The 18405-nt window shown below is 26.1% G+C and overlaps 2 protein-coding genes, 1 long non-coding RNA gene and 1 pseudogene across 3 annotated transcripts; 2 read left to right on the top strand and 2 right to left on the bottom strand.

The window, feature by feature from the left end:
• Positions 1-14: 14 nt before the first annotated feature.
• LOC132916915 (eclosion hormone-like) lies at positions 15-665 on the bottom strand. The gene is made up of 2 exons (XM_060977368.1): positions 536-665; positions 15-450 (listed from the first exon to the last, which is right to left on the bottom strand). Exon 2 carries the CDS (start codon positions 416-418, stop codon positions 167-169), a length of 252 nt encoding a protein of 83 aa, XP_060833351.1. The 5' UTR covers positions 419-450; positions 536-665; the 3' UTR covers positions 15-166.
• Positions 666-1991: 1326 nt separating this feature from the next.
• Positions 1992-6847, top strand: LOC132925719 (uncharacterized; annotated as a pseudogene).
• A 1404-nt stretch (positions 6848-8251) lies between these two features.
• LOC132931628 (eclosion hormone-like) lies at positions 8252-8948 on the bottom strand. The gene is made up of 2 exons (XM_060997518.1): positions 8878-8948; positions 8252-8812 (listed from the first exon to the last, which is right to left on the bottom strand). Exon 2 carries the CDS (start codon positions 8781-8783, stop codon positions 8532-8534), a length of 252 nt encoding a protein of 83 aa, XP_060853501.1. The 5' UTR covers positions 8784-8812; positions 8878-8948; the 3' UTR covers positions 8252-8531.
• Positions 8949-11493: 2545 nt separating this feature from the next.
• Positions 11494-14218, top strand: LOC132917896 (uncharacterized). Its single transcript, XR_009660355.1, has 4 exons — positions 11494-11790; positions 11903-12119; positions 12186-12441; positions 12508-14218. It is a non-coding gene; the product is annotated as an uncharacterized LOC132917896 (long non-coding RNA).
• Positions 14219-18405: the final 4187 nt, after the last annotated feature.

Raw genomic sequence — 18405 nt, 5'->3', positions numbered from 1 at the left:
ATAATCAATACGACTTTATTTTACTCGTAACGAATGATTTATTTCTCGAATGTTTCAATAACCATAAACCGCATACACGTCATAAACGAATCATATAATATTATACTATCGACTATACATAAATCAATTTATTGTTTAACTACTTTAAATACTCGAATCCCGGGAATCATTCGAGCTTGTTGAGGAACGGTGCCACGGATTCGATGTTCTCGCAGTCCGGTATCATCTTGCCTTTGAACTTGACGCACGCGTCCGCGCACAGCGACCCCTCGAAATAGTCGCCCAACATTTTCTTGCACTGAGCGCAGTTTCTGATGCATATGGCCACGTTCGCCATGTCCGCAGCCGTGTAACCGACGATCGCGATTAAAACTAGTGCGGCGGCCAGGAGGGCGATTTTCTTGGACGAAGTGTTCATCGTTTAAGTTTTAGAGAATTTAAGTTTATTTCCTTTGAAAAAAAATAATAATAATAATGATATACGGTCAACGTAGATAATTAATGTTGCTCCGGTAAAACCCGTCTCCCAACTCACCTTTGAGATAGTAAGAGCTTATGTGCTAGTCGTAGATCCTCGTAAGTCTGAACTTATAACACTGATGAAACCAACACCGGTGCCGGTCATTTTATACTCACAATTTATATAATTTAATCGAATTTTTCGTTTTGAAAATGCCCACTGCCCGCTGCGCACTAGCCCGTGGTTAATTCGATATATTATATCTGTCTGGCGGAGTATCATTAATATATTATATCGTCAAAATAGAGACGACTTAATTATTATGGTGCGTTAGACACATTATTCATTACCGAAAGTTTCGTTTGCAATGGTTTTTATTAAATATAGAACTTATAGAAGTGTTGTATGAGTATAATTCAAATTATAATATAGATAAGTTATATACTTATAGTGATAATACATCGCAACAACATTTTTATTTAGATTCACTGTAGAACACAAATTAATTTTTAACTGGTATTAACACATATCTTTAAATAATCGATAAGCTATATTTATTATTATTATTAAAATGATGCAACATAGGTATTATTATATTTTTATTTTGTTAAAAGCTTTTATATTTTTTATATTATTCTTTATATTATATAAATATATGATGTACATTTTATTTTATATTTGTCAATGAAAATGTGATATTTGTTGATGTTAAATGTAAAAAGAGATAACTCTTTTTAGTTTCCATCAAGATAAATTGAAAATTTCAACTATCGATGTCAATGTAGTACGAAATTTGTATTTTTTTGTCCCGTCTTGGCAATTTATACGTAAATAAATAAATTAAATATATGTTACTGAGATTATTGTAAATTTATTTGACGATTAACTTTTCAAAACAATAACAATCTAATCAAAGGGATTGTTTTTTTTAAATTGTCGATGTAGGTAATTGTGAAATTTACAATACATAATATAAGTATGGCCGTTTATAATACACTTACATGCAGTTCTATAATGCCATAGAATCTATGGCAACGGTAATTCAAATGAATATAATAATTATTACTCATTGTTATAACTTTAAAACCAGTATTAATGTTATTATTAACGTTTTTATTATATTGATATTAATAATATTAATATTATACTTACTAGAAAAATTTAATAAAAACAAAACTTATTAAGCTGAAACATTTTTTTTAAACCAATTGACGATTATCCCAATGATAAAGAATTTCTGTCGCCTTTAACTGTACGCGTAAGCCAATGGTGATAAATTAATGATTATTTAGTAAATGTCGATTTTTATTTTTTAATGTTTATATAACATTCTTAGAGTTTATATATTATATAAAACGTACAATATTATGAACACTTAAAATATATTTTAATAATGAAGTAAATTTTTTGTTTCTAAGCTGGTTAACTATTATAAAAATGGCTTGAATTTAGAACTATTTAAAATTATTTTTAGTACTTGTAATTTACTGAATATTTTTTCTACCAGAGCTCTAACATTTGTAATAACAAAATGAATTCTATACAAGAAGAATATACTTCAAATGTAGACATGTCAAATGTTCATAAAAATGTGCAGGAATTCACAGAAAATCATGAAAATTTAAACGAATATATCAAAAAACCAAAAAGTAAATTTTTGTTAAAATATTAATACAGTGAAACTTCCAATTAACGATCACCAAAGAGACCATAAATAATTACCGCTATTTAGTGGTAACCGTCCTATATAGAGGTGACAGTTACGGAAATTTTACTGTATTAATAAAATCACTCACACACAAATATATATATATTATTTGCTAAATTACTCCATATAGTGTTAGCATATTTTAATAATGGAAAATAATCAGATATTAGTGCTGTTTCGAATAATTTTAAAGACGTTTAAGTAAAAAGACACCAAATTGAACAAATAAAATAAATCGTAAATGTTAAGTTTACTTAATCCGTCTTTATCGTCAGACTAGTGCAGCTAGTAAAATTTCAATAAATAAACCTAAATATAAATTTGGTATGTATAAATTAAGTTAGGCTTATATTATAGGTAAAACTATGAAAGTTTGTATTGTTTGTAATTTACACCGTTGTAGCCGTTGTAGGTAGCGGAAATTAATATTTATAACTAGTACTAAAATTAGTATCTATGACCTATGCAATGGATTATTTTGTCTGCACCCTCGTTGATATGGGCATGGTGAACGAGAATCGACTCGAATGTCATAAGTAATTTTTCGAAATTTCTAACTACCCACCGCCTTATCTAGCAATCATTATAAAGTTTGACATCCGATCTGTCGTAATCGCATTATTACATAGTATTAATGGACAGCAAACAAAACTCGTAAATCCCATCCAGCTATGACATATCAATTTATTATTTTGATCAAATATTTTAGTCTGTAGTTTTTTAATTAATTTGTCGCTGTATGGAAGTTCAAATAATAAAAAGTAATCGAGGATAAAAATACAATAAACATTCTTTTTATTTTGCATATAAAATAAAAAATACAAAAATAATTGGTTGGCATTGTATGCAATAAAAATGTTCTACAAAAGTATTTACTAATGGTAAAAATATGATGATTGTCTTTAATGAAAGTTCATACTTAAATCACGATGAGAAAAACTTTTTACTTTATTAATTAAATCAATAGTGTAAAAAAGATATAGAAATATCAAGAAAAATCAACCAACATTTTAAGAAATAGAAAATAAAATTCAACAGTTTCCGATGTTTGCACGTCAAAAGAATTTTATAATAGATACAACTGGCTTTTGGAATAACTTTTGTTCTAATTAATATTTAAAATTTTTTTTATTTATCATTAAGAGACCCTAATCTACATGTATAATTTAATTTTTTTTATGTTTATTTTTTAGTACTGAAAATAAAAAAAATTAAATTTGATTTAAATCTTTTTGGATAAATTTTAAATAGGCAATTTTTTTGAATCTGATTATAAGAACTATTTTGATTATAAAAATATTTATCTAAGTCAAGTAGTTTATTTTTTAGAAATTTTTTAATATATCAATATTTTTTAATTAATTAATATGATACGTAATAACTTTTTTAAAAATATGATTTTTGAGAATTTGCTTATATGAGTATATACTTATATATTTCTTAAATTATTTACTCATCATATAATATTAATAATTTTTGTCATGTGTTTAAGTAGCATAATTTTTTTTTTTTTTTTTTGGTCAAGTCTAACCTTGTATAATACTAATTACCAAAATATTGTTAACATTTCCAAAATCACTGAAAGAAGTTAATTTAATGCTTTCTTGTTCATGAATTCATAAATATAAAACATATAAAATTTAACCATTTATTTTATCCAATAATGCTAAAATAAAATATAACTGTATTTTCTTGCAAATCAAATATTGATTTCCTATGTAAAAATGGAATAATATATTTTATGAAACATTGGATTATTGTCTGAAATTATTTATACTCAACTTTTTACTATAAATAGATATTTTAATCATCAGATTCCACTTGTATTTGTGCAATTACCTAACTAATAAAACAAAACAAGCGTACACTTATATTTTAAATATTTTGGTTATTGAATGTCAAAATGTTGGTTTTAAATCTAATCTATAACCTATAACCTTGTCTATTTCCTGATGAGATACAAATCTCATATGTTATGTATATTAGTTTTTGATTTCGGTGGCAAATTGTCTACATTCCTTACTACTTATTATATTTTTCCTTTTAGAGGTAAAAAGTAACACAAACTTACATTGCAGGTGTATTATCATCTAATCACGAGAATAAGCCACTACAATTAATTGAAAAGGAGTTCGATGGTTTAATGGTAAGAGTGGTTTACTCGATACGTGTACACGTGATTCGTTAAATTTAGATAGTTATTAATATTTAATAGTTTTAAATTTATACTTTATAATATCTAAATGTAGATAAAACAAGAGATTATCACTGATAAAGTTCAGATGATCGTCGATAGGAATAAGTTAAGCAATGATCAGATAACGACCATAAAAACTGAAATGAACAAGTATGCACAATAATATAGTCACACCTATCAATTTTATATTCATACTAAAAATGAATAATTTTTTTGTTTTTGTGATATTATTTTCTTTATAGGATTCAAAATGAAATGGAAAATATGCACGATGTGAAAATAACTAATGAACTTGAAAGTGCTGGTTATTTTAATGCCATCGTAGACAAAATGATAGAAATCGATAACCATATCGACCAGTTTATAGCGGAAGTAGACGATTTAAAACTCGCGGTTGAAGACGCATATGAAAATAAAAAAACAATTACTGAGATAATGGAAGTGTCAGAGTATTTGAGGGACCAGTATGTTATGCAGGTAACCGAAAATCAAAGACATTTTACTGAACAGATAAATAAACATGTCAGTGAGATCGACCGGTTAAAAGCATACGCTGATATTAAAGTTAAAGAAGTAGATACGCTGAAAAAACGAGCAAACAATCAAAAACTTAGCATAGATTCTTACGAAAAATCGATGGAAATCATCACGCATAAGGTAATAATATTTTGTTCTATATTTTTTGATATCTAAAGAATTCACACATTTTTTGTCTAAATATAATTTGTATGCATCTATGTAGTTAATAAATATAAATATTATGTATAAAGGTATTTTTGTTTTAATAACAAATACATTCCAGCCTTGAGATAAAAAAAAAAAATAATAAATAATTATAATTTATAAGCTTGATGAAATTCGATTTATTATATATATATAATTTTAGACCGACGACACTAATCTATGTTAATAGAAAAATTTTATATTTAATTATTTATTATTTTTTATGAATAAAAAAAAAATTATATATTTTCAAAACACGTATATAACATGACGGGGAAATAATGGTAACTTAAGATTAATTCAGCTAAAAAAACAGTTTTGATGAAAAATTATCATATAAATGGAGGAATACAATTATTTAATCATAGCTATACCTAACAATAATAAAATATGTATTTATACTAAGATTCAAATTAATTTAATAATTCAATATATTATGGTAGTTTGATTAGCATCCCATTATTATCATTAATATTATAATTAATGTTAACATTTGAGTATTGAAAAAGTATGTTAAAATGTAATATCAACTATGTATTCCATTTTAATGTCTAAAATATCTAAAATTTTAAAAATTGCAGTTATCAAATTTCTTCATGTATATAAAGCAGTTGCAAAATGAAAATGATCAATTAGTGGTACCAAGCAAGAACCAAAACAATTTTTTTTTGCTATTAACTGTGAGTAAATCTACATAACTTATAGGGTGATTTGATTCTTTTTATTCAACAAGTATATAATCACCTAAATTTTTTCTTTAATAATGCGTTTATTCAAAATGTTATTCTTGGACTTTTTAGTTTTTAAGTATACTTCAAATCTATATTTTAGAATACTTGAGATTTTTGTAGAATTAAAAGATTTTTCTATATAGCAATATAAACTAATATTTTATATACGAGAATTTCATATTTGTTGATTTGTACATTATGTTATTACACAGACGGTTATAACAAATTGAAAAATATGGTAATACTGGTAATACATTAATATTGTTTGCCAATTATAATTTTTAGATAAATTAAAAACCTAAACATAATACTCTTCCGTTTTAACAAATCTTTTATTTTACTTTTCTTTAAATATTAATCATAGAGTATACTCTATGAAATAAACAACTAAATATTAAATTGAATAATATATTTCATGTTATGTGCATTAGAATATTATTTCTTATTCCTAGAATACGTAATAACTTCGAAACTACTTCAATAAAATTGATTTAGGAAGGTATTAAAAAAAATAGAAGTTTGTATTGTCATAAAGATACTTCTTTTTTTTATTATTATAAAGTTTCCTTGACGAAGTTATTTATTATAGTTTTTTTTTAACGACACTCCTTAAATTACACTAAAAATCTCAAGTATTCGAAATCATGGTCTTTAAGTATATTTAAAAATTCAAAATAACAGGAAACATCCTTGACGAATCGTTCTTTATAGTATTGTTATTATAATGTCCCTACTCCCTACAATACGAGTAGTAATTTGTATAGTGTTATTTTTTAATTATTGGATGTACATCAATTTTTAAATGATATACAGTATTACAATATATACCTAATATACGAGTATACCTACATAGTTTCGTTAAAGAAAAATTAACAAATTTTAGTAATTTATAGAAAAAATTGGAAGAAATGGACGAGATATTGAAAACGACAAAGAAGCAAGATAGGTGCATGAAAGATAACCCATGCAATGAATTTGAAGAACACATTAATAATATTGACGAGGAAAAAGATTCATCTATAGATTGAATATTATTAAACACATTTAAGTACTAATAATGGACGCATTATAAATCATAGTTTTATCATTTTCATTTTACTAGCAATATGTATGATATTGTTAGTTTATACGAGTACGTAGTAATATTTTAAGCCGTAATCGCAGTTACATAGTATATACCGTTTCGCGTGTCTAAAATTTGAGCTCCTACCAATTCTATAGACATTTCTTGGTAGATCATGATTAGTAACTAAATTATGCTATATGATTACAACGGTTAATCAGAATACGATAAAAAGTACACGATACCACGACAGTGAACCTTGTGACTTCAAAACTTTTTTAGTCATAATAAATATTTTAATTCTAGATATGGCAAGTATTTATACATTTTTTCTCACGACGTAATATTTTTCAAATATTTTCGCAGTCGCTCAAAGTTTTATTCGGTTATATGAAATTGTATAACCTAAAACGGAATTACATCGACGATTAGACATAGGTATTCTAAACATTACATTCATAATATATTGGTATATATTTTTTCGTACATTTTGTTTTAATTCAAACATTTTATCATATACTTTTAACCTTTATCGTCTTATATACAGCTATACATTTTATATTGTGCTTAAGTCTTCTCGCATTTGACTGTTTACACACTATTGGATACGTCATGACGTGTTATATCTACAATATACATAGAGCTAAAATGTAATGACAATGTTGAACGGGGCAGTATTGTACCTATTTTGCCTATATAATACGCCGATCAACACTTTTATGGACATGATATATATTATTAATCGATAATAATGTATTATTGTTAATAACTATATTATACATGATATCGCTCATTTTTATCATTAAAATACGACAACTTTTTAGCATAGTTCCACCATAATGTTCATCACCTAGTTAGGTATTGAATAGTTTACAATAGGTATTATCTTTTATTATATTATATTACTTCATTAGTCATAATATTTTAATAATAAATTTCAATAAAAAATGGTTTCATTATACTGCATATAACTGTATTTCTCGATTCAATTTGAACAGTTCATACTTTAACAACATTTTGTTAGAAGATGTATGCGGTTTATTAAATCTATTCGGCAACTCGTAAAAACTGTATTATATAATACATTTGAAATTGTTCTACTTCATAATAAAATATGACTTTTTCTTATATAAACATATTTTTCGCTTCTTAATTTAACTGATAGTTTAAAATTATTTGATAATATGTATTTTATACTTATTTAAGTGTACCTATACTATAGTATAATATGTCAATATATCAATAATCATTTTCTAACAGAACTCTTTGTTTATTGGTCTTAAATCATCACGTCAATAGCCCTCGCCAATTATTTGAGACCAAAAATAATAATCACTTTAAACATTTTTTAATATTAATAAAAATCGTATAATAGTAATATCCGTTTATTATATTAATTGTCGTCGTTGATAACAATGCAGTACAATAGTGTTATGGATTAATATGTTCCATTTTAAACGAATACATAAAATAACTTCACAATAATTCATTATTAACACTACATTTACTAAAAGTCGGAAGTATGGCTGCAGCCCGTATATAGCGTGTATCATCGTGGTGTGTATAAATAGTATAATGATTAATTTTGAAAATACATAATAATATATAATATAATCGGCCTAGTTAGGGTGACGGGTGCGATGCGTAAATCACTCGAGCTTGTTGAGGAACGGTGCCACGGATTCGATGTTCTCGCAGTCCGGTATCATCTTGCCCTTGAACTTGACGCACGCGTCCGCGCACAGCGGTCCTTCGAAGTAGGCGCCCAACATCTTCTTGCACTGCGCGCAGTTCCTGATGCACAACCCGACGTCCGCCATGTCCGCCGCCGTATAACCGACGATCGCGATCAATGTCAGCGCGGCGGCCAGGATGACGATCTTCTTGGTTGAAGCGTTCATCGTTCAAGTTTTCGACACGAAGTTTTTCTCTGTAAATCACGTTAAAGACTTGTATTATCGCCGAAACTAACGATATCTATCTGAGAACACTTACACTGCTTTCTGTACTGTAGACCCTCTGGAAGATCTGACGAACATACACTGACGAAAACAGCAATGGTCCCATCGGTTTTATACCGATGAAAATGCTTAATTGGGTTTTTCGTTTAGCCAGCGACGGCTCATAATGCTCCTCATCACTATAATTAATGTAATACGCGTTATTGGCGCCGATCGCAAATTTCCCGCCGACGCGGGTTCGTGGTCAATTTGATATGATCGTTCAGCAGACGAACAATAAGACGCACAGTGTACATTATACAATTATACAAATCGATTGTGGGTTATATTATCGAAAAACAATGATGTAGGAAAATAAATTTGTATGGATAATTGTATTACATATTGTTATATTCTGCGTTGTATACGACTGTCTGCGTGTGTATTTCGTCGCAGTAATTTAACAATCACATTATTATTCAATCAAAATGAAATAACGAAACAATATGTAAGTGATAGTATACTGCCGACTGCAGCAATGGCGTGTCCAGCACGAAATAATTGGGTAGGTCAGTTTTGTTCTGTATAGTGTGTAAGTATGTTTATATTGTTTATAACTATTCAGGGAAGATTTGTCCTATCACACGGGATATAGGTATGATATTAATATTCAATAATATTAATAGTAACATTTTTATTTTTGATAAAAAAAAAACCAAACAGTCAAATAAAAATTGGGTAGGCTCGGACCTAGTCGGCCTACCCTGTAAACACGCCACTGGACTGCAGCTTTAATTCTAACTACTCGGCGAATGGGTTAAGATACGCATCAGACGATTTTTAGTATAGGTCTTGTGTGACTTAGACTAGATAGGTTTCTTTGAAAAGGTCCGAATTGACGATTATGTCTTACATATCGCGTGGCTTGTGGGTCTCAAACGACGGAGCAGTGGTGTCATTTGAGTTTTTTTTTAAAAGGTCACCAACATTTAAACAAGCAATTTTTTTTTATTAATAGGCCACTCTTTTTTCATCATATAATAAATATATACATATATACATATAAGCAATAAATATATAATATTATCTCCATACATAAATACAATTATATATTGTGCATTTGTACCTATATATATAATGTATCGTGGTTAACGTAGTATATTTTAGTTTTTGTCAGTTTTATGCATAAATAATATGTTCACTATTATAAAACACGTATATCGCGTTTTACGTCTATATTATAATTTATTATTATTATCATCTTTTAGCATTTTAACATCCGGAACCTTTAAGTCAATATCACACAGTATCAAATTTTATAATATTATAATTTATAAGGTATCTAATAAGAATATGTATCGTATATATTTAGGTATATATACCTAGCTATGTTTAAGAAAAATTGAGAATTGAATTCGATGAACCCGGTCGACATTTTATAGTGACCCAAAAAAAATATTAACTAAGAAATTCTTCATTTTCAATTTCATTAAATTTGTAATGACATTTTCACTACCACAACTGATAGTATAGCAACCTGTTTCATGTGAGTAATTTTTGAGGAAATCTAAGTGATACCTCTATTTTTTCCACATTTTGTTAACCTGTTATAAAATGTTCAAACGCGCACGATTGTCTTATTTATCTAAAGATATACAGTATTTTTTCTATGTATTTTTATAAAATAAATATTTATTTATAATTATTTTTAAATAATATATTATATTCGTTGTATCTGCCTATTTCTGTGTTAACCTTGCTGATTAAAATCAATACAATAAATAAACACAATTAAAAAATATAATGCATTAAACTCTAAAACAGTAAAAAGGGAATAAAATACTAAATTAAATTGATTTTCAATAAGATGTACTAAAACTAAAGTAAAATATAAAAAATTAATTATGAAATAGCATGAATTACATATATTTTGCAATATAATTTTTCAAGTAGTATTTTCATATATTTTTTATATACAGGGTGATTTTTTTATCGTGAACCAGTAAATATCTCGGTAAATATTAGGAATTTTAAAATAATTTTTTTTTTAAACTTTCTAGGTTTTACTATTTTACACTGTGTTACAAGTTTGATCATTTTAACTTCTTCCCTTATTTGATAAAAAACTATCAACTTTCGATTTTCAAATGGCAATACATATTTTCGATAACGAAAATTTATAAACATACTGAAAAAAATAATTTTAACGTTTATAGAATTTAATTTCAGTAATCCGTTCGCGACTTATTACCGTTTAAATATTCGTTCAATTTACTGCTACCGGGTAGTTTATCAAACCCAACAGTAAAGACCAGAAGTAAAAACGAAATGATATCTTAATTTAACAATACCCATAACGATCATAATCGATAATAAATCTTAGGTAGCAAGATAGATAAACAATACTGTTAGAAAAAAAAAATGTCCTATCAACACTCCCACCAGAAAACCGTGGTGTCAGTGAGCGACTAGCCTGCCGCATCGAGGTTGAATCAGTTATAAAGTATAAAAATAACATATTACAATTTACTATCGTGGTTACATTGTACATCACTGGTTACTGATTCTTGGTATAGGACTTATCACGTGTTATTTTAACAAAAAAATGATAATAAATGGCGGTTAACTGTTTCTGAAAACATGTGTTTATAGGTTAACTGTTAATGTTAATTTTCCATTATCAAATATCGAATATTAATTATTAATTAATTAATATTCTTTGAACGTTTAACCACAGAATACGTTTTAAGTAAATACTATGTAAATGTGTATTATTTTAAATATAAATTTAAGGTTTAAACCAATTATTTCAATGCATATGTATTTTGTGATAGTGTTTTAATGTTGTATTTTGGTTAAACAATTTGAATTTAATTAAAAGTATACTTCAATCCAATCAGCAATAGTATTATGTGTATGACAATTAGTTTTCATACTTTTCCGACAACTTTTTTTGTATAATTTATTGGTAAGTTCAATCTAAAATTAATAAATTAGAATTTTTTTTTTTATTAAATGATTTATGCATAATATTATTGGCAAATAATAACCATGGTTCAAATATCTTAATTTTATTTCAGTGGCAATTCGTAGAATTGGTGTAATTAATCAAAAATAACAGTGAAATATATGACTAGCTCAATTTGACCAGCAATTAATGCAAATTCATATTGCTTTCTACTGGTACCTATCTGATGACTATAAATTAATAAATAAAATAAAATTGGAATAAAAGAATAAAATATACATATATCTATATTATATTTTAATCTTTTAACAAACTAAACAATCTATTATGTAAGTATGAATTTTTTTATAAAATAAATAATTTGATGTTTATTATAATTTTTGTTCATTTTTTAGGAAATTTATTTTATTTTATTTCAAATTCCAATTGCATTTAATAGTACTAACTTTTAATTCAAATATCTATAACAATATTGGATGAACAAATACAAATTGCTGTTTTGGTTAGCCACAGCATAATACAGTGAAACTTCTTTCTAATTAACGGTCACCAAAGGGACCATAAATAATGACCGCTATTTAGAGGTAGCTGTCCTATAGAGGTGACCATTAATGGAAGTTTTACTGTACATCTCACCTGATAACTTAATAAGTATGTATACAATTTTTTTTGTATAGAATCAATTCTATAAATAATTTAATGTTTTTTTTTTTTTAGTTGCATTCTGATAAAAAAAATAACAGTGCAGCATCAAGACCAACTACTTCTAAATTTGTAAAAATTGTTGATGATCACATTAATAGTTAATTGTATGTTTAAATAATTAGGTTAAGTTATTGGTACATAACATAAGTAGGGCGGCGCTTTCCATTACCGCACAAACATGACCCAATACCGCACAAAGTGTATAACCCAACACCGCACACAAAAATAGTACGATACCGCACAGATTTATAAAAAGGTATAGCCTAATTCCGCATACAACAAATGGTACGATACCACATAAATTTATTAAATATAAAAATTTTACATAGAATTAAATAGTTAAAAATAATTTTTAGTCATAATTTGTAGTAGTATTAGTAATAATAGTAACACAAATGTAATAATTTAAACATAAATGTTATTGTAGATACCTATATTGGTTTAAAATGTAAACCAATTTGTACACTGTGAATACAATCTTTTACAGATAAAGTTTAATAATGTCGTTATAGATAATTGTCGATAAGTGACGATAATCGTCCAAAATATAAATGTGCGGCAATGGGATATCCAGTATTTTAAAATCTGTGTGCAGTTTTGTCCCATGCATATTTATAACGGGCGATGCCCAAGTAGGGCTATGGAGTTTTTATTAACCTAAATTGGCAAATTAAAATTTTTTTTTATATCTGAGTGTCATTTTTATGCAATATATTAAAAGATTTTTATATCATAAAATATTAATTAAAAATTAACATCATTTCAAAAATAAGTGTAAAAATCAATAATTTTTTAAAACATCCATAGCCCTAAAAATATGTTGTACTCTATGTATAAAGTAGATAATGTAAAGTATGTTCAATGTTCATTTAATTTGTATTAATTTATCTAGGGTAATGGACATGTTAAGTGTTAATATTTTTTATTAGGGGTATGACCTTACCCAAATCCTGCAAAAATTTGCACTACGGAAATTTGTTCATGTTCTAGTAAAATTATTAATAACTAATGTGTTTATTGCCTTTGATAATTTAGTATTGAATTAATGTCCATTATTTGGTCTATTCACATACAAGATAGTTTTAATATAAAATGCAAATCATACATTATACGAAAAATATATACTAGTATAACTTATAATTATAAATGGAAAATCGGGTAGGCACGATGTACAACGAGCTCTAGGCCTATAACCTTGTATCAGATTAACAACACAGGACTCATTTTCTCGATGCACAAACCATTGTAATATCAGTCTGATGTAGGTTATTTGTCATGTCACTTAATTTGTGTAATCAAAATAATTTACCCATTCTATTTTGTTTTTAGTATACATAGATTGATTTGTAATTATTTTTATGTTTAATGAAAAGAAAACCTTTAATGGAAGAGGCATTGTAAAAATGTATAATTAAAAAAAAAGAAGAAATGTGTGAATAGACCTTTAACTACTTTAGTCTTAGCTCTATACCCTGAATCCAAGTACATATGGCAACCATATACATTTATATCTGCACATTTATGAATTATTTTTCTAAATACATAGAAATTGTTGATTTACTTTGTTTTAAAATGAAAAAATGTTATGTTTAATATAATCATTTACTATAGTAATTAAGATACACCATATTGTTTTTTAAAAAATATTTATTTTGTAATTTACTAATTATAACTCATCAATCTAATATAGAAATATAAATTATATTAAATAAATACATATGTATTTGTATGTATTTGGAGGACATATCTTTATCAAGACGCAAAACTTTAGTTTGGCAGCAGGACGGTGCTCCAGCTCATAATAAAAATATTGTCATAGAGTATTTAAATTGCACTTTTGGTACAAATTGGATGGGAACGTACAGTCCAAAAATATGTTGGCCACCTCGTAGTCCCGATCTGACTTCGCCATATTATTTTCTTTGGGGTTATCTTCAAAGTGTAGTTTACAAAGAAATGCCTGTTAATGTAAATGATCTTAAACAAAAAATTAAAGATGCTTGTTCTAATATCTCAAATTATGTTTTAGTGAAAACTACTACAAATGAATTACTTAAACGACTGGCAATTTGTTTGGAAGTAGATGGTCATCAGTTTGAACATCTATTAAAATAAATTATTAATAAACTTTAATTGACTACTTACAAGTATTGTGTATGTGTTTGTCTGTTTTAATTAAATTTTGAACTTAACTAATCCTTACTTTCCTTACCAATATTGGAAGCTTTTATAAATTATAAGGTATATTCACTATATTCTAAGATGTATGTATTTCAACCATGGTTACATAGTTCTGTGATAATATTAACTTCATACTTCATAGGTTTAATTTTGAAACATGAACTAAGATATAATATTGTTCCATGGTATATAAATTAATTTAGTTAATATTGTTAGTGGTATCCCTGGTATTGGTACTATAGTACTTTTCTATGCTATAGTAGTACAAAACATTATAATATGTAAGTATGTTACTTATTTTCTTTGTTTCATATAATAAAACAACTTTATAAATGTTCACTCTTTTTAAATTTTTCATTAACTTTTTTACATTTATTAATTAGTATTTAGTTTTTTAGTAGCCACTAACCAGTAGGATTAATATGTTCAAGACGTTGAAATAAGTCATAAATAATTGATAGGTAGTTTTTATTCAAGTTTATTGAACTTATACCAAATAATGGACATTAATTCAATACTAAATTATCAAAGGCAATAAACACATTAGTTATTAATAATTTTACTAGAACATGAACAAATTTCCGTAGTGCAAATTTTTGCAGGATTTGGGTAAGGTCATACCTAATAAAAAATATTAACACAACATGTCCACTACCCTAGATAAATTAATACAAATTAAATGAACATTGAACATACTTTACATTATCTACTCTATACATAGAGTATAACATATTTTTAGGGCTATGAATGTTTTAAAAAATATTGATTTTTACACTTATTTTTGAAATGATGTTAATTTTTAATTAATATTTTAAGATATAAAAATCTTTTAATATATTGCATGAAAATGACACTCAGATGTAAAAAAAAAATTTTAATTTGCCAATTTAGGTTAATAAAAACTCCATAGCCCTACTTATGTTATGTACCAATAACTTGACCTAATTATTTAAATATACAATTAACTATTAATGTGATCATATCATATCAAGTATACTTTTAATTAAATTCAAATTGTTTAACCAAAATACAACATTAAAACACTATCACAAAATACATATGCATTGAAATAATTGGTTTAAACCTTAAATTTATATTTAAAATAATACACATTTACATAGTATTTACTTAAAACGTATTCTGTGGTTAAACGTTCAAAGAATATTAATTAATTAATAATTAATATTCGATATTTGATAATGGAAAATTAACATTAACAGTTAACCGCCATTTATTATCATTTTTTTGTTAAAATAATACGTGATAAGTCCTATACCAAGAATCAGTAACCAGTGATGTACTATGTAACCACGATAGTAAATTGTAATATGTTATTTTTATACTTTATAACTGATTCAACCTCGATGCGGCAGGCTAGTCGCTCACTGACACCACGGTTTTCTGGTGGGAGTGTTGATAGGACATTTTTTTTTTCTAACAGTATTGTTTATCTATCTTGCTACCTAAGATTTATTATCGATTATGATCGTTATGGGTATTGTTAAATTAAGATATCATTTCGTTTTTACTTCTGGTCTTTACTGTTGGGTTTGATAAACTACCCGGTAGCAGTAAATTGAACGAATATTTAAACGGTAATAAGTCGCGAACGGATTACTGAAATTAAATTCTATAAACGTTAAAATTATTTTTTTCAGTATGTTTATAAATTTTCGTTATCGAAAATATGTATTGCCATTTGAAAATCGAAAGTTGATAGTTTTTTATCAAATAAGGGAAGAAGTTAAAATGATCAAACTTGTAACACAGTGTAAAATAGTAAAACCTAGAAAGTTTAAAAAAAAAATTATTTTAAAATTCCTAATATTTACCGAGATATTTACTGGTTCACGATAAAAAAATCACCCTGTATATCAAGTGTAAGTCAATTTTTATGAACAATCCAAACTTGTAATATTTTACAAAGTTATAAATCAATTTAAAATTTTATAATGATAATATTAATAAAAGCATAGGTAATATTCTTACCTTTAACTTTGAAAATAGCTAAATTTAAAATATTAAAGCTAACATCACAAAATGTGTTCTGCTGAACGCAAATTTCCTATGATGTACGTTAGTAAGACAGAGACAACACATGCGAATATAACAACCTCTTAAACGTCTTATTTATTGAAAGAGTTACAGTGTTTAGAAGAAAAATATTCCTTTCTACTTCTACAAAGGTACAGACGTACAGTTATTTCCTTTGAAACCTTTAAATAATAAATGTATTTTATATATATTTTTATATTTGTGATACGTAAATATAATACTAACTAAATAATTTATCACTATACGTCTATACATAGTCTATACATTTGACTATAATATGATTCCTAGTGCTTTTGTTTTATATGTTTAGTTTCGAGTGTTTTAACCAAATAAATTATTGAGTTCATTAAAAAGTCAGACATAACTATTATTATAAGCAATACACCCTATCTCATGTCTATTGACTATTGTTTTGTAAAGTGATAATAAATACTGGAATTTTCATTTGCATTAATCTTTAGTATGTTTTATAGAAAATGTAATAGACGAATAGTGCGCTAGCCAATAGGTGCCCGTAAGAATATGCACTTTATAAAACAAAAAATTAAACCAACTATATACACAATATTATACTAATATTATAGTAGAAGCCGGAAGCATATAACCGGAGTATATTTTGATTTTAATCAAGTACTTTAATTAATTATTATTTAGTGTTTTGCTAAAAAATATAGAAATATTTCTAAAATTAAATTAACTTGAATTTAATACGTATATCTATGAAAAAAAAATTAAAAGAAGGATGGGTGCTTGCAAGCGAATGTATTTTAAAAAGCGAAAAAATAAAATAATAATCAAAATGCATAAATAACTTGACATTAATACACTTAAAATTGGAAGATGTTATTGCCCATGGGTACTCACAGGTAATTATATTTTTAAAATAAAATTATTTTATTAAATATAAAATTGTATGATTATATATTTATGTAGTCAAATATAGGTTTAATTCAGTTTATTTACTATTTATACTATAATATCTTATATTACTCATTTGAGTTTTTTTAGTTTAATTAAGTTATTAGAATTGTTAATATTATTTTCGACGAATGCTATTATTGCAATAGACTATAGTCTATAAAGCAGGCCCTGCTCAGCAGGATTGTCCAATCTTTTGTGAAGACTGGGCCACATCATGACAGTACCAATTTTCGTGGGCCAGTGGGCCACATATATTTTAATATATTATGTACAATTAATTGATGATTTTAAAATTTTTGTAATGAGAACCGTATTAATATCTACCGTGGGTCGGACAGCCATGTAATAGACTATAGAGCATACATAATATGATAAGCAACGTTCACCAATGACAGGTTTCGTGCAATTTTCAACGCGTGTAATATATTTTTATTTAAAAATTATAAGCAAATTATTATTGTTCTACTTGATAAAATTACGAAGTATTTTAAATCACTTTGGAAAATAGCATTATTTGTCATGTAATTTAAAAAATATAAATTGTATAAACATTATGAAACAAATCACAATGTGTATTTCATACACAATGAATTTTTCAAAATATTTAGAGTAATTTTAAACTTTTTATAGGCAATTGATACTTTTTAATTTTACAAAAATTAACCTAAGTAAAACCAATACAAAATAATATATATATAATAATACCCATGTCGTAAAATTTCTTGTATAATAGCTAATAGATTGAACATCATT

This window comes from Rhopalosiphum padi, chromosome 1 (assembly GCF_020882245.1).
Source record: "Rhopalosiphum padi isolate XX-2018 chromosome 1, ASM2088224v1, whole genome shotgun sequence".
Classification (NCBI taxonomy): Eukaryota; Metazoa; Arthropoda; class Insecta; order Hemiptera; family Aphididae; genus Rhopalosiphum; species Rhopalosiphum padi.
This window is presented reverse-complemented; position numbering and strand designations above follow the sequence as displayed.